The 25440-nt window shown below is 41.9% G+C and overlaps 1 protein-coding gene across 1 annotated transcript in view; it reads left to right on the forward strand.

Annotated features, from left to right (window-relative positions):
• Positions 1-25216, forward strand: part of fhod3a (formin homology 2 domain containing 3a) — a 61111-nt gene extending 35895 nt beyond the window's left edge. The window contains 18 exon segments of the mRNA XM_034235050.1: positions 2901-3314; positions 4131-4190; positions 4704-4838; positions 5301-5351; positions 6997-7220; positions 8499-8852; positions 9710-10380; positions 11100-11240; positions 14244-14402; positions 14725-14907; positions 16202-16321; positions 17068-17229; positions 17514-17704; positions 20297-20501; positions 21466-21489; positions 22138-22348; positions 23084-23245; positions 23828-25216. Coding sequence (XP_034090941.1) covers positions 2901-3314; positions 4131-4190; positions 4704-4838; positions 5301-5351; positions 6997-7220; positions 8499-8852; positions 9710-10380; positions 11100-11240; positions 14244-14402; positions 14725-14907; positions 16202-16321; positions 17068-17229; positions 17514-17704; positions 20297-20501; positions 21466-21489; positions 22138-22348; positions 23084-23245; positions 23828-23904 — 3544 coding nt within the window. The 3' untranslated portion in view covers positions 23905-25216.
• Positions 25217-25440: the final 224 nt, after the last annotated feature.

Raw genomic sequence — 25440 nt, forward strand, 5'->3', positions numbered from 1 at the left:
GAAGTTGTTTAAGTTCTGACATTACCGGTATTGGCAGCACCATTCACAACACACACACACACACACACACACACACACACACACGGTTCTGGTCTTGTGGAAGCTGGCAGCACGCGTCGACTCGACTGCAACAACAAACATCTTGTTTCTCCAGATGAGGCTGTTTGGTGACACTGATCCCAAGTCAGTTCTCCAGCGTCACCTTTTTCTCCTCCTGCCCTCCTTCCCCTCTTCCTTTCCATCATATCTTGTGTACTTGTGCATGTTATCTAACTGGAGGCATGGCGTTTGGAATGGGAAACATTCATCCCCTTTCTACCATGTTGTCTTTTGTCTTGATCCTTTCGTTTTTCTACTACTTTATCTCTGTCTGATGTCATGTCTTGTTTTTTGTCTTTCAGCATCATACACATTTGTATAGTTTTAATAATAGACCTGCAACTAATGATTATTTCCATTATTGATTTTGACCATTTTAAAGATTAGATTAATTTATTAGATTAATTGTTTGGGCTCTAAAACTTCTGAAAAGTGTGAAAACATTTTCATCACGGTTTCTCAAAGTCAAAGCTAATGTTTTTAAAAGTCTTGATTCCCAAACTTTCCCAAGCAAAGTGTTCAAAATATGGAAATCAAATGTTTCCATATTTGAGAGGCTGCAACTGAATAATCTTTAATTTGTCTTAATCTCTTAAAAAAAGAGAGAGTGTTGCAGCTCTAATTTTGTGTGCATTTTAATAATTATTTCTCATCTAACCCCTCGATCTCTCTCTTTACCATTTCCTCTGTTCCATCTCTTTATTTCTTAAAAAACATGTTGATTTCCATGTGCCTGCTTCTCTTTTGTATTGCCTCATTTCTCCCTCAACCCTTCCCTTAAATACATCCATTCATCCACCCACCCCCCTGCCTCCACAGAGAGGAGGAATGTGAGGGTGAGATAGAGGATGAGGAAGTGGAGGAAGAAACTCCAGAGACTGAATCTGACTCGGATGAGCCAAAGGGGGCTGATTCAGTGTCTAAACTGAGCACCCTCAGGTATTTTAGGAAATGGTGGTAACATGAGAATAAGTCATATCCAGCGGTTTTGTAATAAACAATATCTAGGAGGTTTATATCACAGTTTTGGGTTGTTTTGATCTCCTGGGGGCCTACAGTATGTATGTTAAAGGGGATAGTTCTAATGTTTGAAGTGGGGTTGTATGAGGAACTTATTCGTTGTCAGTGTATTCATTCATTAGATAGTGGCTGGCACGCCCCCAGTTTGGACAAGACAGGAGTACCAGAACTACAGCTAAGCAATGGAGCAAGAGGAGTAGCAAACATATTTTATTCACCTTTGAAAACAACGTAACCAAAATATCATGATCAGTTAGTGTACTCTTTAATGAGATGTCTTCACCACTTGCTGTCAGACATGCCTGAACCTGAACCTGAAGTAACTGCAGCTGTTTTATCCATCTCAGAATCAGAATACCTTTATTAGTCCCACGGAGGGGACATTTGCGTAGTTACAGCAGGAAAAAGAGCCACAGAGAGCTTAATGTTACATATGTTAAATATGTGACATACTAAGTTATGATATAATAAAAGAATATAATAAAAAGTTACATCATTAAAAAAAATACACATCCTGTAACAGTTCTGAGGATTTAGCAACCAGGTATATATTACACAGTTATTAACGGCGTCTATATATATATTGCACATCTAGCACATATTGCACATAGGTGGTTGGTATTTAACAGCAGCAAGTTACACCATTTACAAAATACAAAATACACACCTTGGAACAGTTCTAAGGATTTAGTAGCCAGGTATATATTACACAGTTATTAACGGCATTTATATATTGCACATATTTCACATAGTTTGTTGGTATTTAGCAGCAAGGGGTGATATAGTCTGTGTTGTGGTGTGTGCTCTTTTCAAAGCCAACAGACTTGTATCTGCATTTATCTTGCAGAACACATAACGGCCCGTCCACACACAGGCATGAAACAAATCTTGAAAAATCTTGATGCTGGGCGTGTCTGAAGCTTGGCGATTTTTTGCGAGCAACGCGACCAACAACCAATCACATGAATCTCCCGCCCCCGACATACAAAGCAATAGCAATGTTAAAACGAAGTAAACTGGATATAAACTCCCCAAACAGGCGAAAACCTACCAGTTTCACCCACTGTCTCTGCCACCTCCCTCCATGCCTGGTTCCTCCGGTTTGTATCCCGGTAAATAGTTCTGGTCGTAAAGAACCGGGTGATTTGCTACCGTAATTTCTCGTTTGGAATATGAGGAAATGAACTGCGGTCTGGCTCTCCCAGCTTGCACGCGGTTTGATTGGCTTGCGCTTGTACTGGCGGGATTTGCATAAACAGGATTTGATTGGCTGATGCCAGCTTCGAAAGCATCGGGAGCATCAAAAGTTGAACATTGCTCAACTTTTAATGCTCACGATGCTTGCAAAACCATGCTCCGCTCCCCACAATGCAGTTCGGCGAAGATTCAAAATCTTCTACGTCACCCCATTCAAGTGAATGGGCGAAGCTTTGAAAGATTTTTTTCATGCCTGTGTGTGGACGGGCCATAAGTCACTAGCGTTCCATTGCCTTGATTCGTTTTTTTTTGTTGTGTTAATATCTGACTTTCGATATTTTGGATTCACAAAAGTACCAAGTCCCAAGCGATAGATGTATTTTCTCCTGTGATGTAACTTCTGTCTGTTTCTCCAAACTGAGAGCCTGCCGACCAAAAATAGAAGGCAAAGTACCTCATGCAATCCCTCTTAAAACATTTCAAACTATCCCTTTAAGTCTCCCAGGGGAACATATGGTATTGCTTCTATTTCATTTGCCAAGTTTCATCAATGTATTCCTCTCGATCCATTCCTCTGTTCCTAGCCCCGCCACACATCTTCCATCTACAGCTCACCGATCCACCGTGCAGTCCATCACCATCACTTCCAGGAAGGAGAGTCTAAGAGAAGAGGAGCAGAGGAATCAAACTGATCCACCCGCTATCCACCCCCCCATTACCCCCACCTTATCTCCTCCCGTGTCCTCCCCTCTCAGCCCCCCCGCCCCACCCTCCCTCCTGGCCTCCCTGCTGGCCAGGAAGAGGCCCATCGTCACTGTCCCGGCCACCAAGGAGGTCAGCCCGCCATCGCGCGGCAGCTCCCGCCCCTCCCCCGAACGCATGCCCTACCTGCCCCACTCACCCTTCCACCTCTTCTCCTACGACCTCGATGAGGAGCCGTCGCCCCCGGCTCCACCCAAACCCAGCGAGGAGTCACCCAAAACAGCAACGTCTCCCAGGTCAGGCGGACAGCAGAACTCAACCTCCCTCGAGTTCAAGAAGCACAGAAAACTGCTTTTTCATTTCTCACTTGTGCTTCTAGCTTTTATCCTTGCTCCAGCTTGGTCTCTTGGCACCACGTTTGTTTTTCATCACCTTCCCTTTACACCGGTTCTTTTTCACTTCTTTGACTGCACAGCTTCTCACCTTCAGCCTATCAACACTCTTGTTATCACTTATTGTTTCTTCACATTTCTTTTTCTTAGTTCTGTCAACGCGTTGATTGGCCACACTTGTTTAAAATCCACACTTTGTTTCCCTTTGTCACAGCTTTTCACTCCTTGTCAACCACACCTCTAGTACAGCACCTATATTTCTTTGCTTCGTTGTATGATCATTTTCTGCATTTTCTAAACTTCACTTTTTGTATTCCTGTGTGAGATGTTTAGCCTAAACTTATTTTGCTTGTTATTATTCGATATTCAAATGCTTAGATCTAAAGTCCTGTTTGCTAATCGTGCATTTTTATATTCTGTTATTTTCGTCTTGTTCCAAACACTTAAATAACATAGCTTCAAAAAATATATTCACTTGAGCAAAAGTTATTTTCAGTTTCACAGCGGACTGTAAATGAAGTGAGACACCTTTCTGGAATTGTCCACAAACATAAGCAGATAAACACCACAGCAGTTATAAATACATTCGGATCACTTTAGTGTCGCACACACAGCATTCCTGTTATGTAACACGGGCTTCATTTCTCGCCACCAGCCCTGCACTGGTCAATGATGCACTGGCGGGGTCACTTACTGTCAACTACTTTCTCTTTTCTCCAGGAATGGCGGTCTCTCGTCCTATTCCTCTCTCAGCACTCCAAGTACGCCCACAACCTCCAGGTGAGAGCCTCCACATGAAAGCATGCTTAAAATACACCCACGTGCACTCTAAAGGTAAACATACAACATCTTCACATGTGTTTGCACGACCAAACATAAACACACTCACGTGTAACAAGTGTGGACTGTGTGCAGCCATGTGGTGAATTCATGGCCATGACGTACTGAAGGGAAAGTGATCTCAGCTCTCTGGTCCCCTTTTTACTAAGCAGCTGCTCCTACTTCCTCCATGGAGAATACAATCATTAAAGCATAACTGATGGCGTGTCAAACACATATAGAAGCTCTGTTGATGCAGGAAACATGTGTTGTGTTTTAGACAGATTTAGCTATTTGTATGTTCATATTGTCCCACAATGTTGCAGAAGGATAAACTAGCATTTAAGAACAGATTTTTAGGAAGAATCATTGACATTTCTCGCTCTAGGAAGAAATGTTTAAACTTTGTTTCTGAAGTAGTGTGCTTTATAAACCCAATGTATCACTATTAATCACTGCATCACACTTGTTCAGGCCTGCTTTGGGAGGTCTTCTCTCCTCCTCGCATCGACAACACCAGGAATCTCTGGCGGCCGAGCGAGAGCGCCGTCGGGGGGAGAGAGAGGAGCGGCTGCAGAGGATAGAGAGAGAGGAGAGGAACAAGCACAGGTGAGATGCCACAGGAATCTGGATTATCCAAATAGACTCCAAGTCACACATTTGGATTAGGGGTTCTTAAACTTTGGTAACTTAAAAGCCACTTCTCATTGTTAAAAAAAAACAGAGAACCACAAACAAACTAGAAAAATCATATCATGACAAAAAACACTCAAACAAAAACTGGTCTGTAAATATGTGCCACTGTCAGCTGTGATAAAGGAGTTAAAAATACTGCTTACCCTCACACATCACTGCTTCCAATATGAATACAAATGAATGTATTTAGGGTCATATCATTTTTCCACAAGCTTTGGAGCTTTAACTGGCGAAGTGTTGTCTCCCATTCGAGGGAACGTTAGCTAGCTAACAGCGGCAAAACTTCTTTATCTGAATTCTTTAGCAAAGTGGACAATCCTGCCGTAGGGTATGACTATTGTTCTCTAAATTGTTTTGTTTGTGTGTCTCTCACAGCCGTGACTATGTGGATAAAATGGAAGAGGCCAGGCTTGCGCGGGATGAGAGGTAAGTGTGTGCACTAAGTTAAAACAACACACACTCAACATCTGAACCCACAGGGAATATGTTTCAGCCTGTGGTTTGGGAAGTCCGGTAATAGAGTAATTGTTCTCAGGTTAAAAAGGTTGGGGGGATGCTTAGCCGATTTCTCTTTGCTCTGTTTCTCCTTTCTTAAAGAGCAGCATTTTTAACTAGAGCACTCTGCCAAGGGCTTGTTTGTTTTGGCTTCATTCTGAGAGATTTGTTAAGCTCTTCACACAGAATACACATTCCGACACACACACTCGTTTTACTCAAGCACATGTACTTTTAAAGACACACAAAGAATTTTCATGAGGCTCATTTTTATGTTTCTATGCAAATGGGACTCACGAGAAACAAGACGTTACTCGAGAGGGTAAATGAGGTCACGCTTAGATTCAGGATCACACTAGAATTACCCTTACATTATATAGTGGTTCAGTTTATCCCCCTACCTTCTTAACCTGACAAAATCTGTGTACAGCGCAGTGGCAAAAAGTGTTATGATGGCCTAAATATCAGTCAACAGTCCAAAAATAATTGTTCATGGCGTATATAATAGAGTTTACCGGAAACTGGTTTCCTTAAGCTTCTACAGTAGCAAACGCTTTAGGTTTGTTGAAGCCACTAGACACTGTTTTTGTGTGCTAATTGGTTAGCTGCTGGTTACAAAGTGCTAATTAGCAAATGACACAGAACAGCTACTGTATATTTAAAGTGCAGCTTATAAAACACTCGCCGCAAACGGCTTATCAAAAAGTGATTTATGGAAGTAAATAGCATAACTACAATTGAACTAATTTTATATCTAAGTGTGTTAAGAAATACAGCCAAGTGAAGCACACAGCACACGTGTGTCACTTGCTTTCTGTCACTCGTATTAACACACACAGACACACACATATGTGTATTAGTATCCAGTTTCATCCGACCTGTGAAGTGGCTTGATGCTAATGAGCTCTGAACAGAAGCTCTACACATTCATGATATGGTGGGAAAGAGGAGTGGTTAGAGAGAGGGAGAGGTGGAGAGAGAGAGTTTACAAAGTGCCCGAAATCTGTGTTTGGCTCCCAGGGTGGATGGTAAGATTTAGTAGGGAAGGAAGGAGATGAAGAGAGAGAAAAAGGACAAGGGAGGAGAGCTGATCGAGACACATCTTGAACAGGTTTACTTTGATTCACTTCTGATGGTTGGCCTTTCCGCAGCCTCGCTGACATTAACTTCTCCTTATCTCTTCTATTCTTCTCTGAGGTTGTTCTTCTTTCTTCAACACGCTTACAGTTTCTCTTATTTTTCAAACTCCCTCTGGTCGCACATTAGGACTGCAGGTGATAGGTGAACATTAAGCTAGACAGGATGGTGGATCTCTAGACTGCAAGAAATGAGTGATGAAATGCGTTGTGAGGCGAGGTGTAGGTGTGAGGTTGGTCTTATGTGGTGGCATGAGTGTTTCGAAAAGTAAAAAGGTTGAAAGTTTGTGATGAATTTAAGTAAATGGACAACAAGTGGTAACTAGTTTAGTTTAGGGCATTTTGGCAAATACCAAAATTGAGTTCAGCTCTGCTGAGAAAGGGCAACACAGAAGGTGCATTGTCTCCTCCTGCCTCCTCTGATCCTCCCTCTCCTTCAGGTATAAGAACGTGGAGCGCCAGGCGGCGGAGGAGTACGAGAGAGAGCACGTCCGGGTGTCCAGGACTCGCCCTGACCTCGGCCTGACCTTCGAACCCGCGGAGGCCTGGCCCTCGTCATCGCGCAGCAGCACCCCATCCTCTTTCGCCTCCCATGAGGACGCAGACGCAGACGCTGACCTCGAAGCGGAGACCCCCGCCACCCCCTACACCGCCTCTGAAACTGGTAGGTGAACTGAGAATACTGTATGATGGAGTAGCTCTGAAATAATTTGTGTCTTTGTGGGGTTTTGATTAGATGACAAGATGTTAGACTGACATGTAATCAACTAAACATAGTATTGTGAAATGTAACATTGTCTCCTTGTTTGTTTAAAAGAGGTAATTACAATACTGTTGCTAATTGTATTAGGTTTTGTATTAAAACATACATGAGTAGTCGGTATCACTTCAGCTACTAGACTACAACATGTTCTCCTGCTAGTACCATTACTATTACTTTAAATACTCATGAAAATATATTTTAAAAAGGTTACTGTGAAACAAATCTGGTTTTAATTGCGTAATCGTGGATGAACACGAAATAAAATCAACGTGTTGTTTTTTAGAAGTAATTGAATAAATTATTTCTGTCCGCATGTAAAGTCAGGCAATCTAAATCCAGCGTGAGAGTTAACAATTAAAATGACTATGTAAAGGTGATAACTGAATATCAACGCGTTGAATCGCTCCGGCTGAAAGATGTTTTAGAGATTTCAGAGCATTTGTATGACTTTGAATTCTTCCTAATGTTTGGGGGACTTATAATTCAAACCAGAAGGTCCCCGGTGCAACTCCTAACAGTGCGCCCCAAAGCAATCATGCTTAACCTTTAAATTGTTTCTGCCCTTTAAACAACAATGTTGGCGCGAGCAAAAGAAGGCGAGGCGAGACAGAGTGTGGAAAATACTGAGGGAGAGGAGGGGAAACTGTCAGGGGGTTAGAAAGAAACAAATACACAGAGAGAGGAAATAGGTGAAAGGGTCAGATGGGTTTCTGAAAGGCCTTTTTGAAAGTGTAATGCCAAAACATCTTGTGTAAGAAAAAAAGCCTTGTTTTGGAGCCGAGCGCATGCACAGCCATGAGCTGAGGTACTGTAGCTCACTCAGGTGAGTGTATGAGGCCTCACTGTGTCGTGTTATTCTAAGCCGCCTGCATCACTGCATGGACTGTACTGCAGAGTGACGTGTTTGTGTGTGTTTTCACATAAACAGGAACTTAATTCTTCATTTCCTGTTCATATCCTGGTCCTGCAACAACTTGGCTTTCTGTACCTGCCATATTGTTTACATTAGTGCATAGGGCGGTGTGTTTTTTTCTTATCAGTGCGTGTGAGAGTGTGTTGATATAGGGGCGTCCCATGGGCAGAAATCAAAGACAACCACGTCCCAAACCGTATTTCATTGCATAGATAAATGTGAATTTTAGGGAATTAAGTAACACTGATTGGTTTTGTTGGTGACAGGAGAGGCTGAGGACTCCAGTGCCAGTGTAGAAACAGAGGAAAAAGAGGCCACTGCCGAAGAGGAGGAAGAACAGAAAGAGGAGGAGCTACAGGAGGAAGTACAGGAGGAAGTACAGGAGGAAGTACAGGAGGAAGAACAGGAGAAGGAAGCAGCAGAAGAAAAGGAGGAGGAAAGTGAAGAGTGTGAGCCGGAACCGGAGAAGGACAAAGAGGAGGCGGAGGAGGACAGCGGGATCCTGAGTGACAAAGAGCGACAGAATGAGGAGGTGAATGAGAAGGACAACTGCTCGGCCTCCAGCATCTCCTCCGCCAGCAGCACTCTGGAGAGAGAGGAGAGGGGAGTCAATGACAATGGTGGGTAGATTTGTTTTTGCAATTTGAATCAACATTCGAGTTGCATTCCTTGTAAAGTTCTGATGTGAATCTAATCCTTAACGAGACCTTCATTGTATTTTGTTGTGTACTTCGATTATCCCAAATGTCTCCAAAAAATTTTAGACATCTAGTTTTTGGACCGTTTCATTTGGTTGCCTATAATGGAGTCTTAGTCTGTTTGAACAGCAACTCGTGCAGCTTCCAGAAGCTGCCATAAATGTTTTTTATCTAGATTCAAGCCACAATTCTATAATTAACATTTTAGGATCTTGGTCTTTTCTAACCCTATATTTTAACCATAAGAATGATTTTACTTTTTGGGCACCACTCCCAGATCTCCACAACATGTTGTGCATAAAAAGGCAAGTTCACTCCGATTAGGATGCGTGTTTAAAAGGAAAACAAAAACAAACATTGAAAACACCTGAATCACTTTTCCGACATGCAGCCTAGAGAAGTGTAAATCCAGCTTGAGATATATATGCTGGACCAAAAAAGAAAAAGCACAACGTTTTGTGGAAATTATTGAGAGATAAATACTTGATGTTTTCTAAAGGTCAAGCTCCAAAAACACCAAATGCTACCGTTACCGTAATACATTCAATAGCCTCTTTCAGCAGACCCTCCTGCCTCCTGTATGCCTTCTACCTCTTAAACAACACCTCCAGTTTGAGTTGCAGGCTGGCTGTTCAAAACTTAAGGTTTTTAGTTTAGCCCTAATTAGGTGGTTATAGTTTTATTAATTTAACAAAACACTAAACCAGTACTATTAACAATTAAAGTGTGACGTCTTTCTAATATATTTCTCCTCTCAACACCATCGAACTCCTTCCCAGGCTTGAAGGAGGCAGAGGTGAACGAGCCGTGCGGCAAACTCCTCAACAGCAAGCTGTTCATGCTGGACATGCTGTACTCCCAGAACAAGAAGCCCAGCGATGAGGAAGAGGAGGAAGAAGAAGACGTTGAGAAGGAGAAAGAGAAAGGAGAAGGGGAGGACAAAGAAACTCAGGAGGATGCTGACGTGCAACTGGGCGATAAGCAGGACAGCGAACACAAGGCTGACAAATCAGATCACCACTCCAACATCCGACCGCTGGCCGAGAGATTTGGAAACTTAATCAAGGACCTCAGTTCGATCCCCCCTCACCACGATGTCCCGGCCAATGAGCCCCCTCCTCCCCCACCCAAAAAGGAATCGGACACGATCTGGGACCAGCTCCTGGCCAGCCCTCGAGAGCTGAGGATCGGAGACATCAACTTCACCGACCTGACGGACGAGGATGACAAAGACATTCTGGATGCTGTTTTGATGGGAGGGTGTGGTGACCTGCCGCCCCCTCCGCCTCCCCCGCCCTGCATCCTCCGCTACCCTCCGCCCCCCCCCCCATGCTAGGCTGCTGCCCCCCCACCCCCTCCTTGCTTCGGTGCCACAAATCCAGCGCCTCCTCCCTCGGAGCCGCCGCTCTTCAACAAGAAGAAAAAGACAATCAGGCTCTTCTGGAGCGAGGTGAGTCGAGAAAAGAACACCATTAACATCAGTCAGATCAATATTATCATCCAGTGTTACACATCATCTATACAAAGGAGGATCAGTGGAGACCGAGGGTCACACAAAATGCCCAAAGACTATATTTAGTATGACAGGAAAAATTCCGTTTGTTCTGATCGATCTTAAGTCTTACCATTTTAGATCTAATAAAACAAATGAATTTATCAATAGTCAAAGCCAGGATATTTTAAAAAGAAATTCTATTTAAATCTTCCATATGAGATCATTTTTACGTTACACAATTATTATTATTATGATACTTGTTTTTAGTTCATAGATACCAGCTTTGTGATTGTGATACTTGTAGCTTCTGGGTAAGAGCCAATATGTTGTCTTTAGAAACATGACATACAACTACATTCCTAAAATATAATGAATTGTAAAGAAAAACAATAGCCCCGTGAGCCCAACCACAAAAAATAGTACGCTAAGGAAAACTCTTTAAAAAGGTCAGGCCAATCAGACAGCTATCACTTCCTCTGGGTGCAGGGAGAAATTAAGTCAGAGTGCCGTGTTTGCTTTGTCAGAAATGTTGGACCTGTCTTTTTGGTTGGACAGGAGTTCCCACAGATTAAGAGTACTTATAAGACGGCATGTTTTAGAGCCAGTCAACACGGATGAAATATTTGTTGTTGTTTGTCTCTCCGTACTTCATACAGTGTTTTTTCTGTGATCAGGTGCGCCCCACAGACCCTCAGTACAGGGACTACAAGCGGAGCGGAGATTCGTTCTGGTCCAAACTGGATCCAGTGAAAATGGACACCGCCAAACTGGAACACCTGTTTGAGACGAAATCAAAGGAAATGCCTGTTACAAAGGTAAACAACAAGTGCTAATAGTCTCACTGTTAGATACTGAACGTAAGCCTTGACCAACTATTTATCACATTGGCATCTAACGGAAGTGCTGTTAGTTCTTTCATTCATTTTACAACACACTACGGTTGTCACGATGTTCCAGACGATAATCTTGATATTTGAAAAAGGAAATATTGATCTCATGTTAATAATAAACATCAAAATATCTCCAGCGTACATTGAATGACCGTATAAGTAGTAGTAGTAGTAGTAGTAGTAGTAGTAGTAGTAGTAGTAGTAGTAGTAGTAGTAGTAGCAGCAGTGGTAGCGGTGGTAGTAGTAGTAGTAGTAGTAGCAGCAGTGGTAGTAGTAGTTGTAGTAGTAGCAGCAGTAGTAGCGGTGGTAGTAGTAGCAGCAGTAGTAGCAGCAGTAGTAGCGGTGGTAGTAGTAGCAGCAGTGGTAGCGGTGGTAGTAGTAGTAGTAGTAGTAGCAGCAGTGGTAGTAGTAGCAGCAGTGGTAGCGGTGGTAGTAGTAGTAGTAGTAGTAGCAGCAGTGGTAGCGGTGGTAGTAGTAGTAGTAGTAGTAGCAGCAGTGGTAGTAGTAGTTGTAGTAGTAGCAGCAGTGGTAGTAGTAGCAGCAGTGGTAGTAGTAGCAGCAGTAGTAGCGGTGGTAGTAGTAGTAGTAGTAGTAGCAGCAGTGGTAGTAGTAGCAGCAGTGGTAGTAGTAGTAGTTGTATTTCTATAGATATATCAAGTAAACATTATATGTATTAGAAATATAATATTCATCACACATTGCATAAAATTGAAACTTCATGGTCTTCAGACAATTTTCCTAATGAATGTAATACATGTTTAATTTGTCTGTCAGTCAGTGTTCCCCAAAGCTGATTCTAACATGATAAATCTGACATTTTTGTAATTCTAAAATGTAAAAACTCATCTTTATCAAAAACACTTTGCCAATAACAGCCACAAAGTCAATGGGTTTGAGTCCATTATCTCCAGCACATGAAGGTCGTTGAAAGATTTCACGGTTAATCTAGGTCGCTTGTGTTCTGATCATGATCAAACATGGGAGTTTTGAATCCTTCATAATTCTCCCAAAGCCTCTAAATAAGAAAAGTATGGAGTGCAAAGATGAGGAGCTGGCCTCTCACACTTTGAGCTCCTGAGCTGCTGCTTCAAAGCCACAGCGTCTGTTAGAGCCGTAGCAGTAAGTGGCTCGCCTCCGTCGGCTTCTGGCCTGCACATAATGTGACGGAGTGATGGTGGTCTGCAGCTAGACACTCAAAACAGCTCAAGCAAAGCTGTCTAAATGAGAGAATCCAGGATTTACAGTACCACCAGAAAATCAAAGCCATCAGAGGTCAGAGCCACCTCTTCTGATAGTTCTTTATTATTGCTTTGGCAGACTCTCCTTTGTTCCCTTCTTTAGGTTCTATGGTTTTCTTACCTAACCCATCAGAATGTTAAGTATGTGCTTTAGATATTTTAGATTAGAGATTGCAAGGTTCAAACCAATTTCATGCTGGTTTTCATCTTCGTGATTGGTATAATTGTGTGTATTCTTCAGGTATACATCCATCAGTCTTTACTACAGGGTGTCCGCGGGGTCTTCAAAAGTATTACAAGTTGATAAATCAATTTAACGAAAATTAAGGCTATTAAAGTATTAAACGCCATTTTCCAAGGTATTACATTTTGTAGCTTGTTTTCAATAAGTATATAAATGGTCCAAAGAGGTTGTGTTCTACAGTCTGCCTGAATGTAATCATTGCGTAGGTGTGTAGTGTGATTCTGTGTAGTTTATTTATGGCATCCCGTTGGATTGGACGTCATCTGAACAGGACATCGCACGCTCACTGCTTGATAGCGCGAAGCTCCGTTTACGCCGGTTGTTAAACAACATCGTTATGGGGAAATGCAAGTCTGCGTCCAAATGGTTGGAAGATAAAGAGGAAGGACAATCAATACTGAATATAGTCAATGTGAGGTAAAGTGTGTCGCCAATGTAACCGGTTAAAACTCCAAGTGGCGATGAGGTCTTAAAATGTATGGAAAGGGTCTTTAAAAAAGGTCTTAAAAGGTTTTACATTTGACTTCAGGATTCCTGCATATACCCTGCCATCAGTCTTTGGTAGTTTTCTATATGTGCTCCTTTTTATCTATCTATATACGTATGTATATCCATATTGTTTGGTCTGAAGTAAAAGCTCAGAGCGTGACAAATATGTGAGTGAAAGGTAGGTTGATGAGCTCAGATGAGACGGCTGTTTCCTGACCACAGAAAGCACAAGTCTCATTTAATAATAGCATGTTTTTGCTTTAAAAACTGACGTGTTCAGTACAGAACTTCCCCAACCCCGAATATAGTGCTTCCTCCAAAAACATGGTGTAAAGTGAATACAAGATTTAACCATGCATCTAATAGTTTCTGTGTAACATTATATAGAAATGATGTCTAAATGACGTGAATTAAATTGGTATTTCATTACTTGGTACAAAGACTTCAAAAATGGCAGATCTAACTCCTCAGTGGTAGACAAGAAAATGCATCATAAAAAGTGTGAGGAAGTCTTACACTTAACAGCATAAACAGTAAGATATAACACATTGTGCCAGAGTGATGGTGTAAAGTAAGTCTTCCAGTCTGCATATGGAAAGGATATTATTACCTCGTGGCAGTAACCAGGTCTTAGCAGCTACTCTGTTACACTTTTATGTGCCGACATATTACGACTTCCTTCCATTTATAGCTTATAAAGTGCTGGTGAGGTAATCTGTTCACATTCAGTGACAATATGGCTGCAGACACCCACAAAAACACACACACTGTAAGGTATTTCCTGTTCCTACTCAAAATATAGTTGCCACAGCTGCAGTCAATGTAACCTGAGTGATTATCCCTGTAATCCTTACAAGCCCATAACGCAGACCACACTGACAGAAGAGACAGAGAGAGGCGAGGGAGAGGGAGAGGGAGAGACCCAGCATTGACCCTCTCTGTCTTTTTATGTCCTAGAAAACAGCAGCAGACGGGAAGCGGACTGAGATCATCGTTTTGGATTCCAAGAGGAGTAACGCCATCAACATCGGTCTGACGGTGCTTCCTCCTCCTCGCACCATCAAGACAGCCATCCTTAACTTTGATGAATATGCGCTAAACAAGGAGGGCATTGAGGTGAGAGATACAGACTATTTTTCAAGATTCAAGGCTTTTATTGTCATTCGTACATAGCTACAGTTTAGTTATGTCGATGAAAATCTTAGGTCCCAGGCTCCTCCAACAGTACAACACAATAAAACAGTGCAAGTAAATACAATCAAATAGAATAGAAGTAGTGCCATAAGAGTCTATATACAAGTGATACATCATTTGTAAGTTGCAAACAGGTGAATGTTATGGATGTTCTTAGTTCAGGTGTTTAACAGGAAAATAATCCTATATCTTTTTCACTCGTATCCTGCTGTCCTCTCATATTCTTCTATGTCGTTGCTCTCAGAAAATCCTGACGATGATCCCCACAGAGGAGGAGAAGCAGAAGATCCAGGAGGCCCAGCTGGCCAATCCTGACGTCCCGCTGGGCTCGGCTGAGCAGTTCCTCCTCACTCTGTCCTCCATCAGCGAGCTCTCCGCCAGACTCCAGCTCTGGGCCTTCAAGATGGACTACGAGACAATCCAGAAGGTCTGTATCAACACGGGACAGTGCTGTTGTGATGAGATCACACTAAAACTGCTCTCATGGATCAATAAGCTCAGACAGAATCCTTCCTAAAGCATTATAAAGTATTAGTCAAGTAGTAGTTTGTGTACAGTGTTCATTTTGAATTCTTAAAGGGATCCTCAACAGGCTTTGAATTATCAGCGAGCCATTATGTAGCAAAGCTGTCCTTGTATGATTTAATAAATATCAAATCTCAATAAACTCATAATAATCTAGTATGGGTTTATAGCATAGACTGTATATATAAAGTTTTATAGTCATTTAATTTGACCTTGACTGACGTGATACAAGTGCTTTCCAATGTATAACTATTTGATAAAAATAAAATATAGATACTTTTCATGTGTATGCAGAGAAGGAAAGGCCAAGCCAAACACATTTAAAATTAAAATAAGCACGTTTTTTTGGTTTAATTCAAGAAGAAACAGATACATATACAAAGCCAAACAAACTCAGCACTCTAAAGCTTTGATTAAATGTGCAGAGCGTGTGTGTGTGTGTGTGTGGTGATGTGTGTGTGTGTGTGTGTGTGTGTGTGTGTGTGTGTGGTGTGTGTGTGTGGTTGTGTGTGTGTGTGTGTGTGGTGTGTGTTGTGGTGTGTGTGTGTGTGTGTGTGTGTGTGGTGTGTGTGTGTGTGTGTGTGTGTGTGGTGTGTGTGTGTGTGTGGTGTGTGTGTGTGTGTGTCTTGTACCCGTGTCAGTGGGTATCAACATCCCTCTTAGTACAAAAAACATCCGCCAAAACATCATCATGGTTACATCATAACAAAATATGCACGCTTATTAGCGGCACCTCGTCTAATCTTCCTCTGGAACGCATCCAGGAGGAGAAGTTCAAAGGGAAAAGCCAGAGAATGAAAAACACACCACTGTCCTGCGCATTTTAGGGCTTTCCGCAGGACGCAGTTGTCTTTAATCTCCATGAAAAGCATCATTCCTGAGCGCGCTCTCGGTAGAACGGCGTTCCCGACTCTTCTCTGTGGGACGGATTGTTAGCGGGAGGTTTAATGGAGGGCAACGTACCGTGCAGGCACACAAAAACACACGCACATAAAAGCAACCTGCTGCTCAAAAACAAGATCTTCATATAATCAGAAGCACGTTTTGTAGTGAAGGGTGACCGCGATAGCAACCGGTTCATGACCTCAAACAAGCACCTGTTCAACCACTTTTATCACTGTAGACTCAAGAAACACATGTCTTAATTGACCCCACTAATGATGTGCGTGTTTATGTGTGTGTTTGCCTTCTCTCAGGAAGTAGCAGAGCCGCTGCAGGATCTGAAGGAAGGTATGGAACAGCTGGAGAAGAACAACACTCTCCGATACATCCTGGCCACTCTGCTCTCCATGGGGAACTTCCTCAACGGCACCAATGTGAGTCACCATCATTACTGGTTCATCACACTGGGACATTATTACAAGCTTCTTTTGTCTGCAGCAGTAGTTTGTAGTAATTGTGGAGATGCTCAGTGATTTTAAGTGTAGATATTCTAAGCCTGTCATTTGTAGATTCAAAATGACATCCTATAGCTACTATAATTCACAGTGAGAACTAGGGCTGTGCAATTAATCGTATTTTAATCGCAATTACGATTTTGGCTAGCCACAATTACGAAAAAAACGATTATTTTGCTTTGCTAATGCTTAATTGATTTTCTGAGAGCAACGACATAGATCCAGTTAGATAGATCCAATTAATTTTAGTCTAATTTGTTTTTATTTACCATATTTATATATGTTTAGTAGCTTGTGGAAGTGCGCTCCAAAATATTTGTTGATCTTGTTTATTGGTATTTATTATTTTGATATTATTTATTTAAATGTATCATTTATTTAATTTATATTTGCATTGGTTTTTCAGTTGAATTATACGTTCAGAGTAATCAACAGTTAAAAACATACTGTTCAAATAATTATTTGTTTTAAAGTTCAATAAATGGATATTTTCAAAGTCAATGAATAATCATATCTAATAATCGTGATATCAATTATTGACCAAAATAATCGTGATTATGATTTTTGCCATAATCGAGCAGCCCTAGTGAGAACACAGTGTACCTTTATATCAGTACTCCAGATGTATTCTTTACTCAGTTATGTTTCTTTGGCTTTGTGTCCAGGCTAAAGGCTTCGAGTTGACATATTTGGAGAAGGTTTCCGAGGTGAAGGACACAGTTCATAAGCAGTCTCTGCTGCATCACGCCTGCTCCGTGGTGGTGGAGAACTTCCCTCAGAGCACCGACCTGTACTCTGAGATCGGGGCCATCACACGATCTGCAAAAGTACGCTCAGCTCTCACTAAAGGAAATCTTGTATTAAGACTATTTTGCATCCCTGCACTGTAAAAGCTTTTCAATTTGGTTCAATTTAAAAGCATTTAACTTCCTTTGCTGCCTTAAAATGTGAGTCTAAACTCTAAACTTCAAAGTCTTCTCACTAGTTCTTGCTTCAAACAAGCCATTTTAAGTACGACAACATTCCAAAAAAGTCAACAAAACTTCTAATAATCAGTAAATGTCTATGCAAAAACGTTACGTCTGATTCACCTCCACATCTGTCCCGCCAGGTGGATTTCGACCAGCTGCAGGAGAACCTGTGTCAGATGGAGCGGCGCTGCAAAGCCTCATGGGACCACCTGAAGGTGATCGCCAAGCACGAGATGAAACCTCAGCTGAAGCAGAAGATGTCTGACTTCCTCAAAGACTGCGCTGAGAGGATCATCATCCTCAAGATAGTCCACCGCAGGATCATCAACAGGTACCTCTCCTCCTCCATTCAACAAGACACAACCTTTACATATGATACTGACTGAGTCACCGTTTCATTGATTACAAAATTCCGAAATAAAAAGCTTATTGATATGCTACTGTTACTTAAAGAGCCTGTGACAGCCTCCCAACAACTATTGTGCAATGAAATATTGGGCTACTAGTAATCTCGAACCGTCAGTTTAAAAAAAAAAAGCGATACCGTTCCGTTAAATATCAATAATTTCGAACATCGCGGGGAAATTCCTTCGACTCATTTTGAAGTTTTGGGGGAAGCCGGAAGTGACGTCAATGCGGGAACGCTTCACTGTGCGGCGAGAGAGCCAAACACGGACAAAGTGTGTTGTCATGCGTAGAAATAGTGAATTACTGAGTTTAGGCACGTTAATAACGTTTTAATGAAGTTGACTACGGTATATTCATATTTGTCAGTGCTTTCATGTCAATTCGGCGAACATAAACATAAATGATCGTGGTGAAGATGATGATTACATTAGGATTAAAAATCGGTAGTGACAGCTGCTGAATTTCCTCCCGTAGGATATGATATAAAAACAAATCGATTATTTTTGTAGTTGTAAACTCAAGTGGATGAAACTACATTTATTAGTGCTTTCATGTCAATTCGGCGAACATATGATAGATTAAATGATTGTGAGAATGATGATTAAAAATCGTTTGTTTGAGCCGGTCGGCATTTCCTGATGAGAAAACAAACCGATGCTTTTTGTAGTAGTACACCAACATGGATTAAACGTGTGTTTTTTTCACCACAATGTTGGGGAAATTAATGGATAAAATGCACGGATTATTATTATTATTATTCCCACTCCGATCGGGACACTAGGTCCACCGTTTCCCCGCAGCGAGGCTCCCCCGTTGACAGTTTACGTGGGCTGGGTGCAGTGGCGGACTGGCCATCGAGACGAATCCCGATGGGCCGGTACCGAAGTGGGCCGGTCGGATAAGTCACTAGCACATCCCCCATAGGCGGCGCGTGAGGCCCAGGTTTGGGAAGGCTAAATAACTTTTTTTACGCCTCCGGCGTCTATAGAAAGGAGATCAACTCTGTGCGGAGTTTACATCTCTCAAGTCATATTACAGGATAAAGGAAATACAGTTTAAACTGCCGTATGCAGAGAAGACGCCGACGTGTCGCACTTATCATTCATATTACATCATCAATCAGATCATCGATCATATAATATCATAATATATCATATATTTCCTTATCTGCCGTGTCTGGCCGTGCAACACTTACAGTGTCACATACTGTATGCAGAAGTATTATTTTAAGCAACACATTATGTTGACGAAACACTCGAGTCAAATGTAATTAAAGTCAGATCCACTCGTGTCTTAGACGTGAACGCGCTCTCAGCTGGAGAGAGAAACCCTGGCTTGATTTACCGAGTTGATAACCAGCGTCGTAGGACCGCTTAGCGAGATCTCGTTTGTTAGTTTGTTGTTGTTAGTTTGTTTGTTACTCAAACATATCCAGGGTCTGTTGAACTGGCTTCGTAGTACAGGGCACAGGTGGCTAGCAGCGCTAATGTCAAAGACACAGACATTGCATTATATTTGTATTTTACGAGGATGCAGTGAAACAAATATTTACATATTTACATTTACTATCTACAGCACCCGCCGCCCCTGACATCCCCCACTCCCCCCGTTGATAATTTACTAGCGGTACCGAAGTGGGCCGGTCGAGAGTCCCGGGATGATTTTTAGTCCCATTCCACCACTGGCTACATGACCGTATGATCGCCCATATTGACGCACCTAATTCCTAAACTTCTAACAGATACAACATAAAGCGATCCTTCAGACTCATATGAGCTCTCAGACACGTTCAACATTAAACTGTCATCGCTGTCTGAGCTTGCTGCTGTGTGCACCATCGTGCGTTTACATGCAGATGCTGGGATCCTGAACGGTGCAGCTGGAGCGCTGTGCCCGCAATGACGTCACACGTAATTTGGCGGGACTTGAAGAATCCCCGAGAAGATCCAGAAAATGGTCAACATTGAAGGGCAGATTAATGGTTATCAAAGTACAAATATCCAAAATCAGTTCAGTAACGGTTTTCAAGGGGACAATATTTACTCAAATTGATGGGTTTGGATGATGGGGGAAACTCGTGTCACAGGCTCTTTAAAGACGAGGATCACAGGAGTGTTTAGTGGAGCTAAAAGGATCCTCTTACACACAATACAACTAAAACTATACAAAACCCCACTAGAGGCACTTACAATGTCCACAAAGACACATGAAACATCCATAAAGAGACTCAAAATGACTACAAAGAGACACAAGATAACTAAAACTAGACAAAAAACACTTATAATGTCCACAAAGACACATAAACCCACCTTAAAAAAGACTCAAAATGAACACAAGGAGACACAAAATGACTAAAGAAACAACTTCAAACTTGGAAAAATGAACTGTAATTAGAGTGTCACATTTTGGTGTACAGTAAAACTGAAAATAGATATTTAAAATATCTAAATAAATGTCATTACACCGAGAGAAGTACAAGGACTTTGAATAAAATGTGATGTTCTCCTTCTGGCAGGTTCCACTCCTTCCTGTTGTTCCTCGGCCACCCGGCCTACAGTGTGAGGGAGATCAGCGTCCACAGGTTCAGTAAAATCCTCAGTGAGTTTGCGCTGGAGTACCGGACCACCCGAGACCGCGTGCTGCAGCAGAAACAGAAACGGGCCGACCACCGAGAACGCAACAAGACCCGAGGGAAGATGATCATGGACGTCAACGCTCCTGTGAGCATCACACACACACACACACACACACACACACACACACACACACACACACACACACACACACACACACACACACACACACACACACACACACACACACACACACACACACACACACACACACAAACACACAGAATCCTTTACCCACACTCCGACTTTCAAATCTTTTTACTTTTCCCTTTTTTTCCTTAAAGGTCACCTATCATGCTATTTTTAGGCAATAGCATGGGTCTCAGATATATAAATATATATAAAAAACATGTCTATGAAGTGTTTTGCTCAAAACACCAAACAGATCACCCATTCTAGCCATGCCTCATATCCCTCTATTTCACTTCCTGTTTCAAAAGTGCTGATTTGGGGTATAAAGCTTAAAAAAAATTGATAACAAAAATAAAAAGGAGGGGTCTGAGCTCATGCGGGACCCGGCAGCTACTGTCTAAACTAAATACTGCGGTGATGAAACGCCATATCATGGATTATCAAGGATTATTTCTGAAACAGTATGGAGCTCAAAGGCTTTCTCTCTTGCCGGTTATACCACAAGGTGAGTTCCTTTTTACTTCCTGCTTCTTCACACACATGCTCTCCAGTACAGGTTAGCTCTGAGTGTTAGCGATGCTAATGTAAAAATGCACTGACCATATTACGTCCAGAACAGTCGGGCATTGTTTCTGATAGCAACTTTCTGATAGTGCCGTGGGTCCACATTTCAGATATTACGTCATATCGGACGCAAATCTGGATCAGCTCCGTTGTATCCCCGTTTCTAGAGATTTGGGTACGGAGGAAAAGAGAGAGGGTTTTATTTTCTGACGCTGCGTGAGTTTCCCGAAACACCTGAGACATATTTATGTATAAAAGACATCAAAAAGTGCCGTTTGCATGATAGGTCCCCTTTAATCTAAAGCTGCCTTATTCTTCATTTTCTTTGACTTTCACTCCTTTCTTTCCCCTGTAGTCTGATGATGAAGAGGAGAGTGAGGTATCCACATAAGTGCTGACTGCCTGCATGTGTGTGTGTGTGTGTGTGTGTGTGTGTGTGTGTGTGTGTGTGTGTGTGTGTGTGTGTGTGTGTGTGTGTGTGTGTGTGTGTGCGTACGTGCGTGCGTGCGTACGTGCGTGCGTGCGTGCGTACGTGCGTGCGTGCGTACGTGCGTGTGTGTATGTGCGTGCGTGTAACCACTAACCTTTTCTAGACTTCTCCAGGATGGTGACAGGTTGGATGTGTAACCGTTTATTATTATTATTAGGTTTTTAATTGAAAAAGAGGAAAGAAAAGCGATGATTTATGCCAGATTTAGCTTTTAGTTCATTTCTCTCTGCAGTCCGTTGACAGGTACACACACAACAATCAACATACATTAAATACATGACATCTTATCTATCGCACTAATAATAATAATAAGGACGGATTGGAGCATGGATCAACATATCAGCACCTTTATAAGTACAACCATACAATTACAATTCATTTCAATTCAAGAACCGTCAAAGGAAGACTAGTTACTGAATATTCATTGTTGCTGAATGGGTCTGTGCACCTTGATTTTCAGTCTTGGCTTGTTTGAGTCAAATAGTAAATACAAGCTGCTGATTTGTTATTCTCTTGTATTCTGTCTCTCCCCCCCAGTGTGCACGGTATGGCTCCAGCAGCAGCACCACCAGCGCCCCCAGTGGCAGTCAGGAGTGTGAGCAGCCTCAGGGTCTGGGCCACACTGAGGATGCTGCAGAGCACGAGCACATGAAGACCATGCTGAGGACCACCCTCAGCGGGGGGGACAAGGAGGCCAGTGCCGTGCCGGGGCTGCGCACACGGACGAGATCCCGGCCCGGAAGAGGAGGTACGACGATGATGATATAATGTATATCAGGGCTGTCCAAACTTTTTTCACTGAGGGCCACATACAGAAAAATATACGAAGGGCTGGGCCGCTCACTAGAGGTGAGGTGTATCCGTTCAGTTATAAGTGAGCTAAATCAATCAAATGTAGGTAAATAATGCTTGATACTTGAAAATGAAACAGCTACATCACAGCTCTCCATAGGGTTTCATTTATTTATTTTGTTGGCAGCTCATTCCTTAAAACAGAAGCTTCAGATTGCTTATACAAAGAGGAAATATGAAGGGTATATTTCAAGCTTGTTATGTAATTAAGTTATTGGACTTTTATCAACTAAGATTTGTTTGAGAATGTTTCCGACTTGAATTGATTGAATTTATTTGAAAAGTGGGCCTTTTAACACATATATATATACTGGGTAATATATGTTTACATATATATTTAAGAAGTACAATATATGACAAGCACAAGTTTATTTTTGTGGGCCATATTTCATTATACTTTTGGAATTAGCTGAGGACCGTTTCTAAATGGGCTGCGGGTCGCATTTGACCCCCGGGCCGTAGTTTGGACACCACAGATGTATATGAATGAATATGGGATGAATAAAGGATTTCTGATTCTCAATACAGGAAGTTCCTGATATGATCACACCAAGGAGGCCAAAGTCAAACCAGAGTCACTAAATCGGTCTTGTTTTTTTAAACCTTGATCAACATTCTCAATTTTTTTCAGGTCGCATTATGCCTTCAAGGACTCCGCCTGTGGAGGACACTCCGATCGGTGGAGACGACGACGCAGATGCAGACGAGATCATGGAGCGGATAGTGAGGTCGGCCACGCAGGGTCCAGCCCAGCCCAGAGAGAGGAGGAGGTCCAGAGCCAACCGCAAGTCCTGTAAGACCTGAACCTCTGTCCATAAACTGAACCAGATACTCATCCTCAACAGGGCTAGCATCGGTGATCACACGGAAAGCTGCTTTCATATAATGCTAGAATACAATCGGTTGATCACTTTTACAATGAAGTTTTGTTAAGGAGTTACAGTTGCATCATGTCTTTTAAACAGTAACATTAAAGCATGGAAACATGTCGCAGTAGAGACACAAAATACAAATACGAAACCGGATCTCACCTTGTCTGATTTAGTGTTGTGCCGTTAGTAAGTCATTGTTTTACTATCTCATTATGATATGGTTAATCCAGCAACCAAGTAATGTTTTCTTATACAGTTGGCATACTTGTTGTTGAGGGTTTAAAAACAGAAAGATCAAAGGTGATGCAGAGATATGGTGTGGCACAGTATGGGTGAAGCTCCAAACACACTTGACTCTGAATTTACCACAATGCAATCAGATGCATTCAAACATTGTCTATATCACCGGGAAACATGAACGCTGCGACGTAATTAGCAATTGTATACATGCTGTTGTCGTTATAAACATAATCATAGATCATGTATTTTGTCTCTCCTCACAGTGAGGCGCACTCTGAAGAACGGTCTGACCCCAGAGGAAGCTCTCGCTTTAGGACTTAGCGATTCTCCAGATGGATAAATGGGATCTTCCCGCCGCCTGTCGTCATTTCCGTGGAAACACCGTGACAATCATTCAAATCGACATCTCTGTCCGCCGCCTGCCTTCGCCTCACTTTACAGAGTTGTATTCCACCAGTCACAGACCCCTGTTTTTGCCAGCTGCTAATGTTGCCTGATGTGTCTGAGTGATGAAGCTGCAGCCGTGATAGCGCTTAGTTTTTTAATGCAACCGATGTATTTAACTTGACAAGGAAAAGGACATTTCAATTCAGTGCCGCTGCGTCTACACTGAATGGAAAAATGTTCGCGTTAGTCCTAAGGGAAACGTTTTGCTTGTGAGTTTTTGCATCTGTGACGTCACTATTTTTCATTTATTTAAGCTGTGAATTTCAGTTGTTTCGGATGACAAAGTTTGATTTGCTCTCTAATCCAGTTTCAAAGAATCCCAGGAGATCCTCAAACAAAGAGGCGAATGCTTCTGCAGCTGCACGTTTGTGTTGAGTAAGAATGAGAACGGTTTTCTATCCGATGTGATGTGCCTTTCATTTAAAAGGGACGGTACTGTGCTTTTAGCCATCCCTCCCTCTTGTTACAGTCACCTCCTATTTCTCAGATAACTCACAAATATCACATTCACAGGTGCGGTTATATCGAGTACAACTGTTCGTTACATTTCACTTTTTTATTTTGGCAAAATATTTATTTGCAAAGCTCGGACATCTTGCACTTTACTCGACATTATACGTTTCTAGTGCTGAAATGAATGACTCGTACAAAACAGACAAAGGAAGTATTTATCTCAGAGGAACTGTTTGTAAAGTGTAAAAAGACAAAAAGATAAAGACCTTTTTAAAATTGTAATCTATTTTAGAAAATGTGTAAATGCCCTTTTCAGCTGCCAGGTACTGAGTACTGTAGATTACAGTGTGCATGATTAGTGCGGTTCATTTGATGTAATATTTTTGTAATTTCTGTAGAAACTTGTATTATAGTCTGAGAGAAAAGAGGCTATTCTGTGAATTAATAAATGAAAGATGTGGTCAAAGCTGAACTATGTTTTCAAGGAGATGCTGAGAGGAGAGCAGGGTTCAGCATTCACTCTGAACTCTGTGCATTGTACTTTATATTAACTTGAAAAGTTTTTGGATAATAATAAAACGTCTCAGCTGAACCATCTGCTCCTCTCATGGTACAACGGAAAACACAGGGAAACATCGCTGCATAGATATAATGTGGTGAGCTGAACATGAAACCATGGTTACACTTTCACTTGAAATGCTGTGTATAAACACTCTGCAATAAAATACGAAAAACATTGAGTGAAAAAAATATCCAAGTGTCGTTCTTCTATGCTTTCACTTCTGGAGCACACACTTAAAACATGTAAATAAAATCCCTGAGACAGCACAATTTACACTGAACAAAAATATAAATGCAACACTTTTGTTTTTGCTCCCATTTTTCATGAGATGAACTCAAAGATCTAAAACATTTTCTATATACACAAAATAACCATTTATCTCAAATATTGTTCACAAATCTGAAAAGATCTGTG

This window comes from Gymnodraco acuticeps, unplaced genomic scaffold (assembly GCF_902827175.1).
Source record: "Gymnodraco acuticeps unplaced genomic scaffold, fGymAcu1.1, whole genome shotgun sequence".
Lineage (NCBI taxonomy): Eukaryota > Metazoa > Chordata > Actinopteri > Perciformes > Bathydraconidae > Gymnodraco > Gymnodraco acuticeps.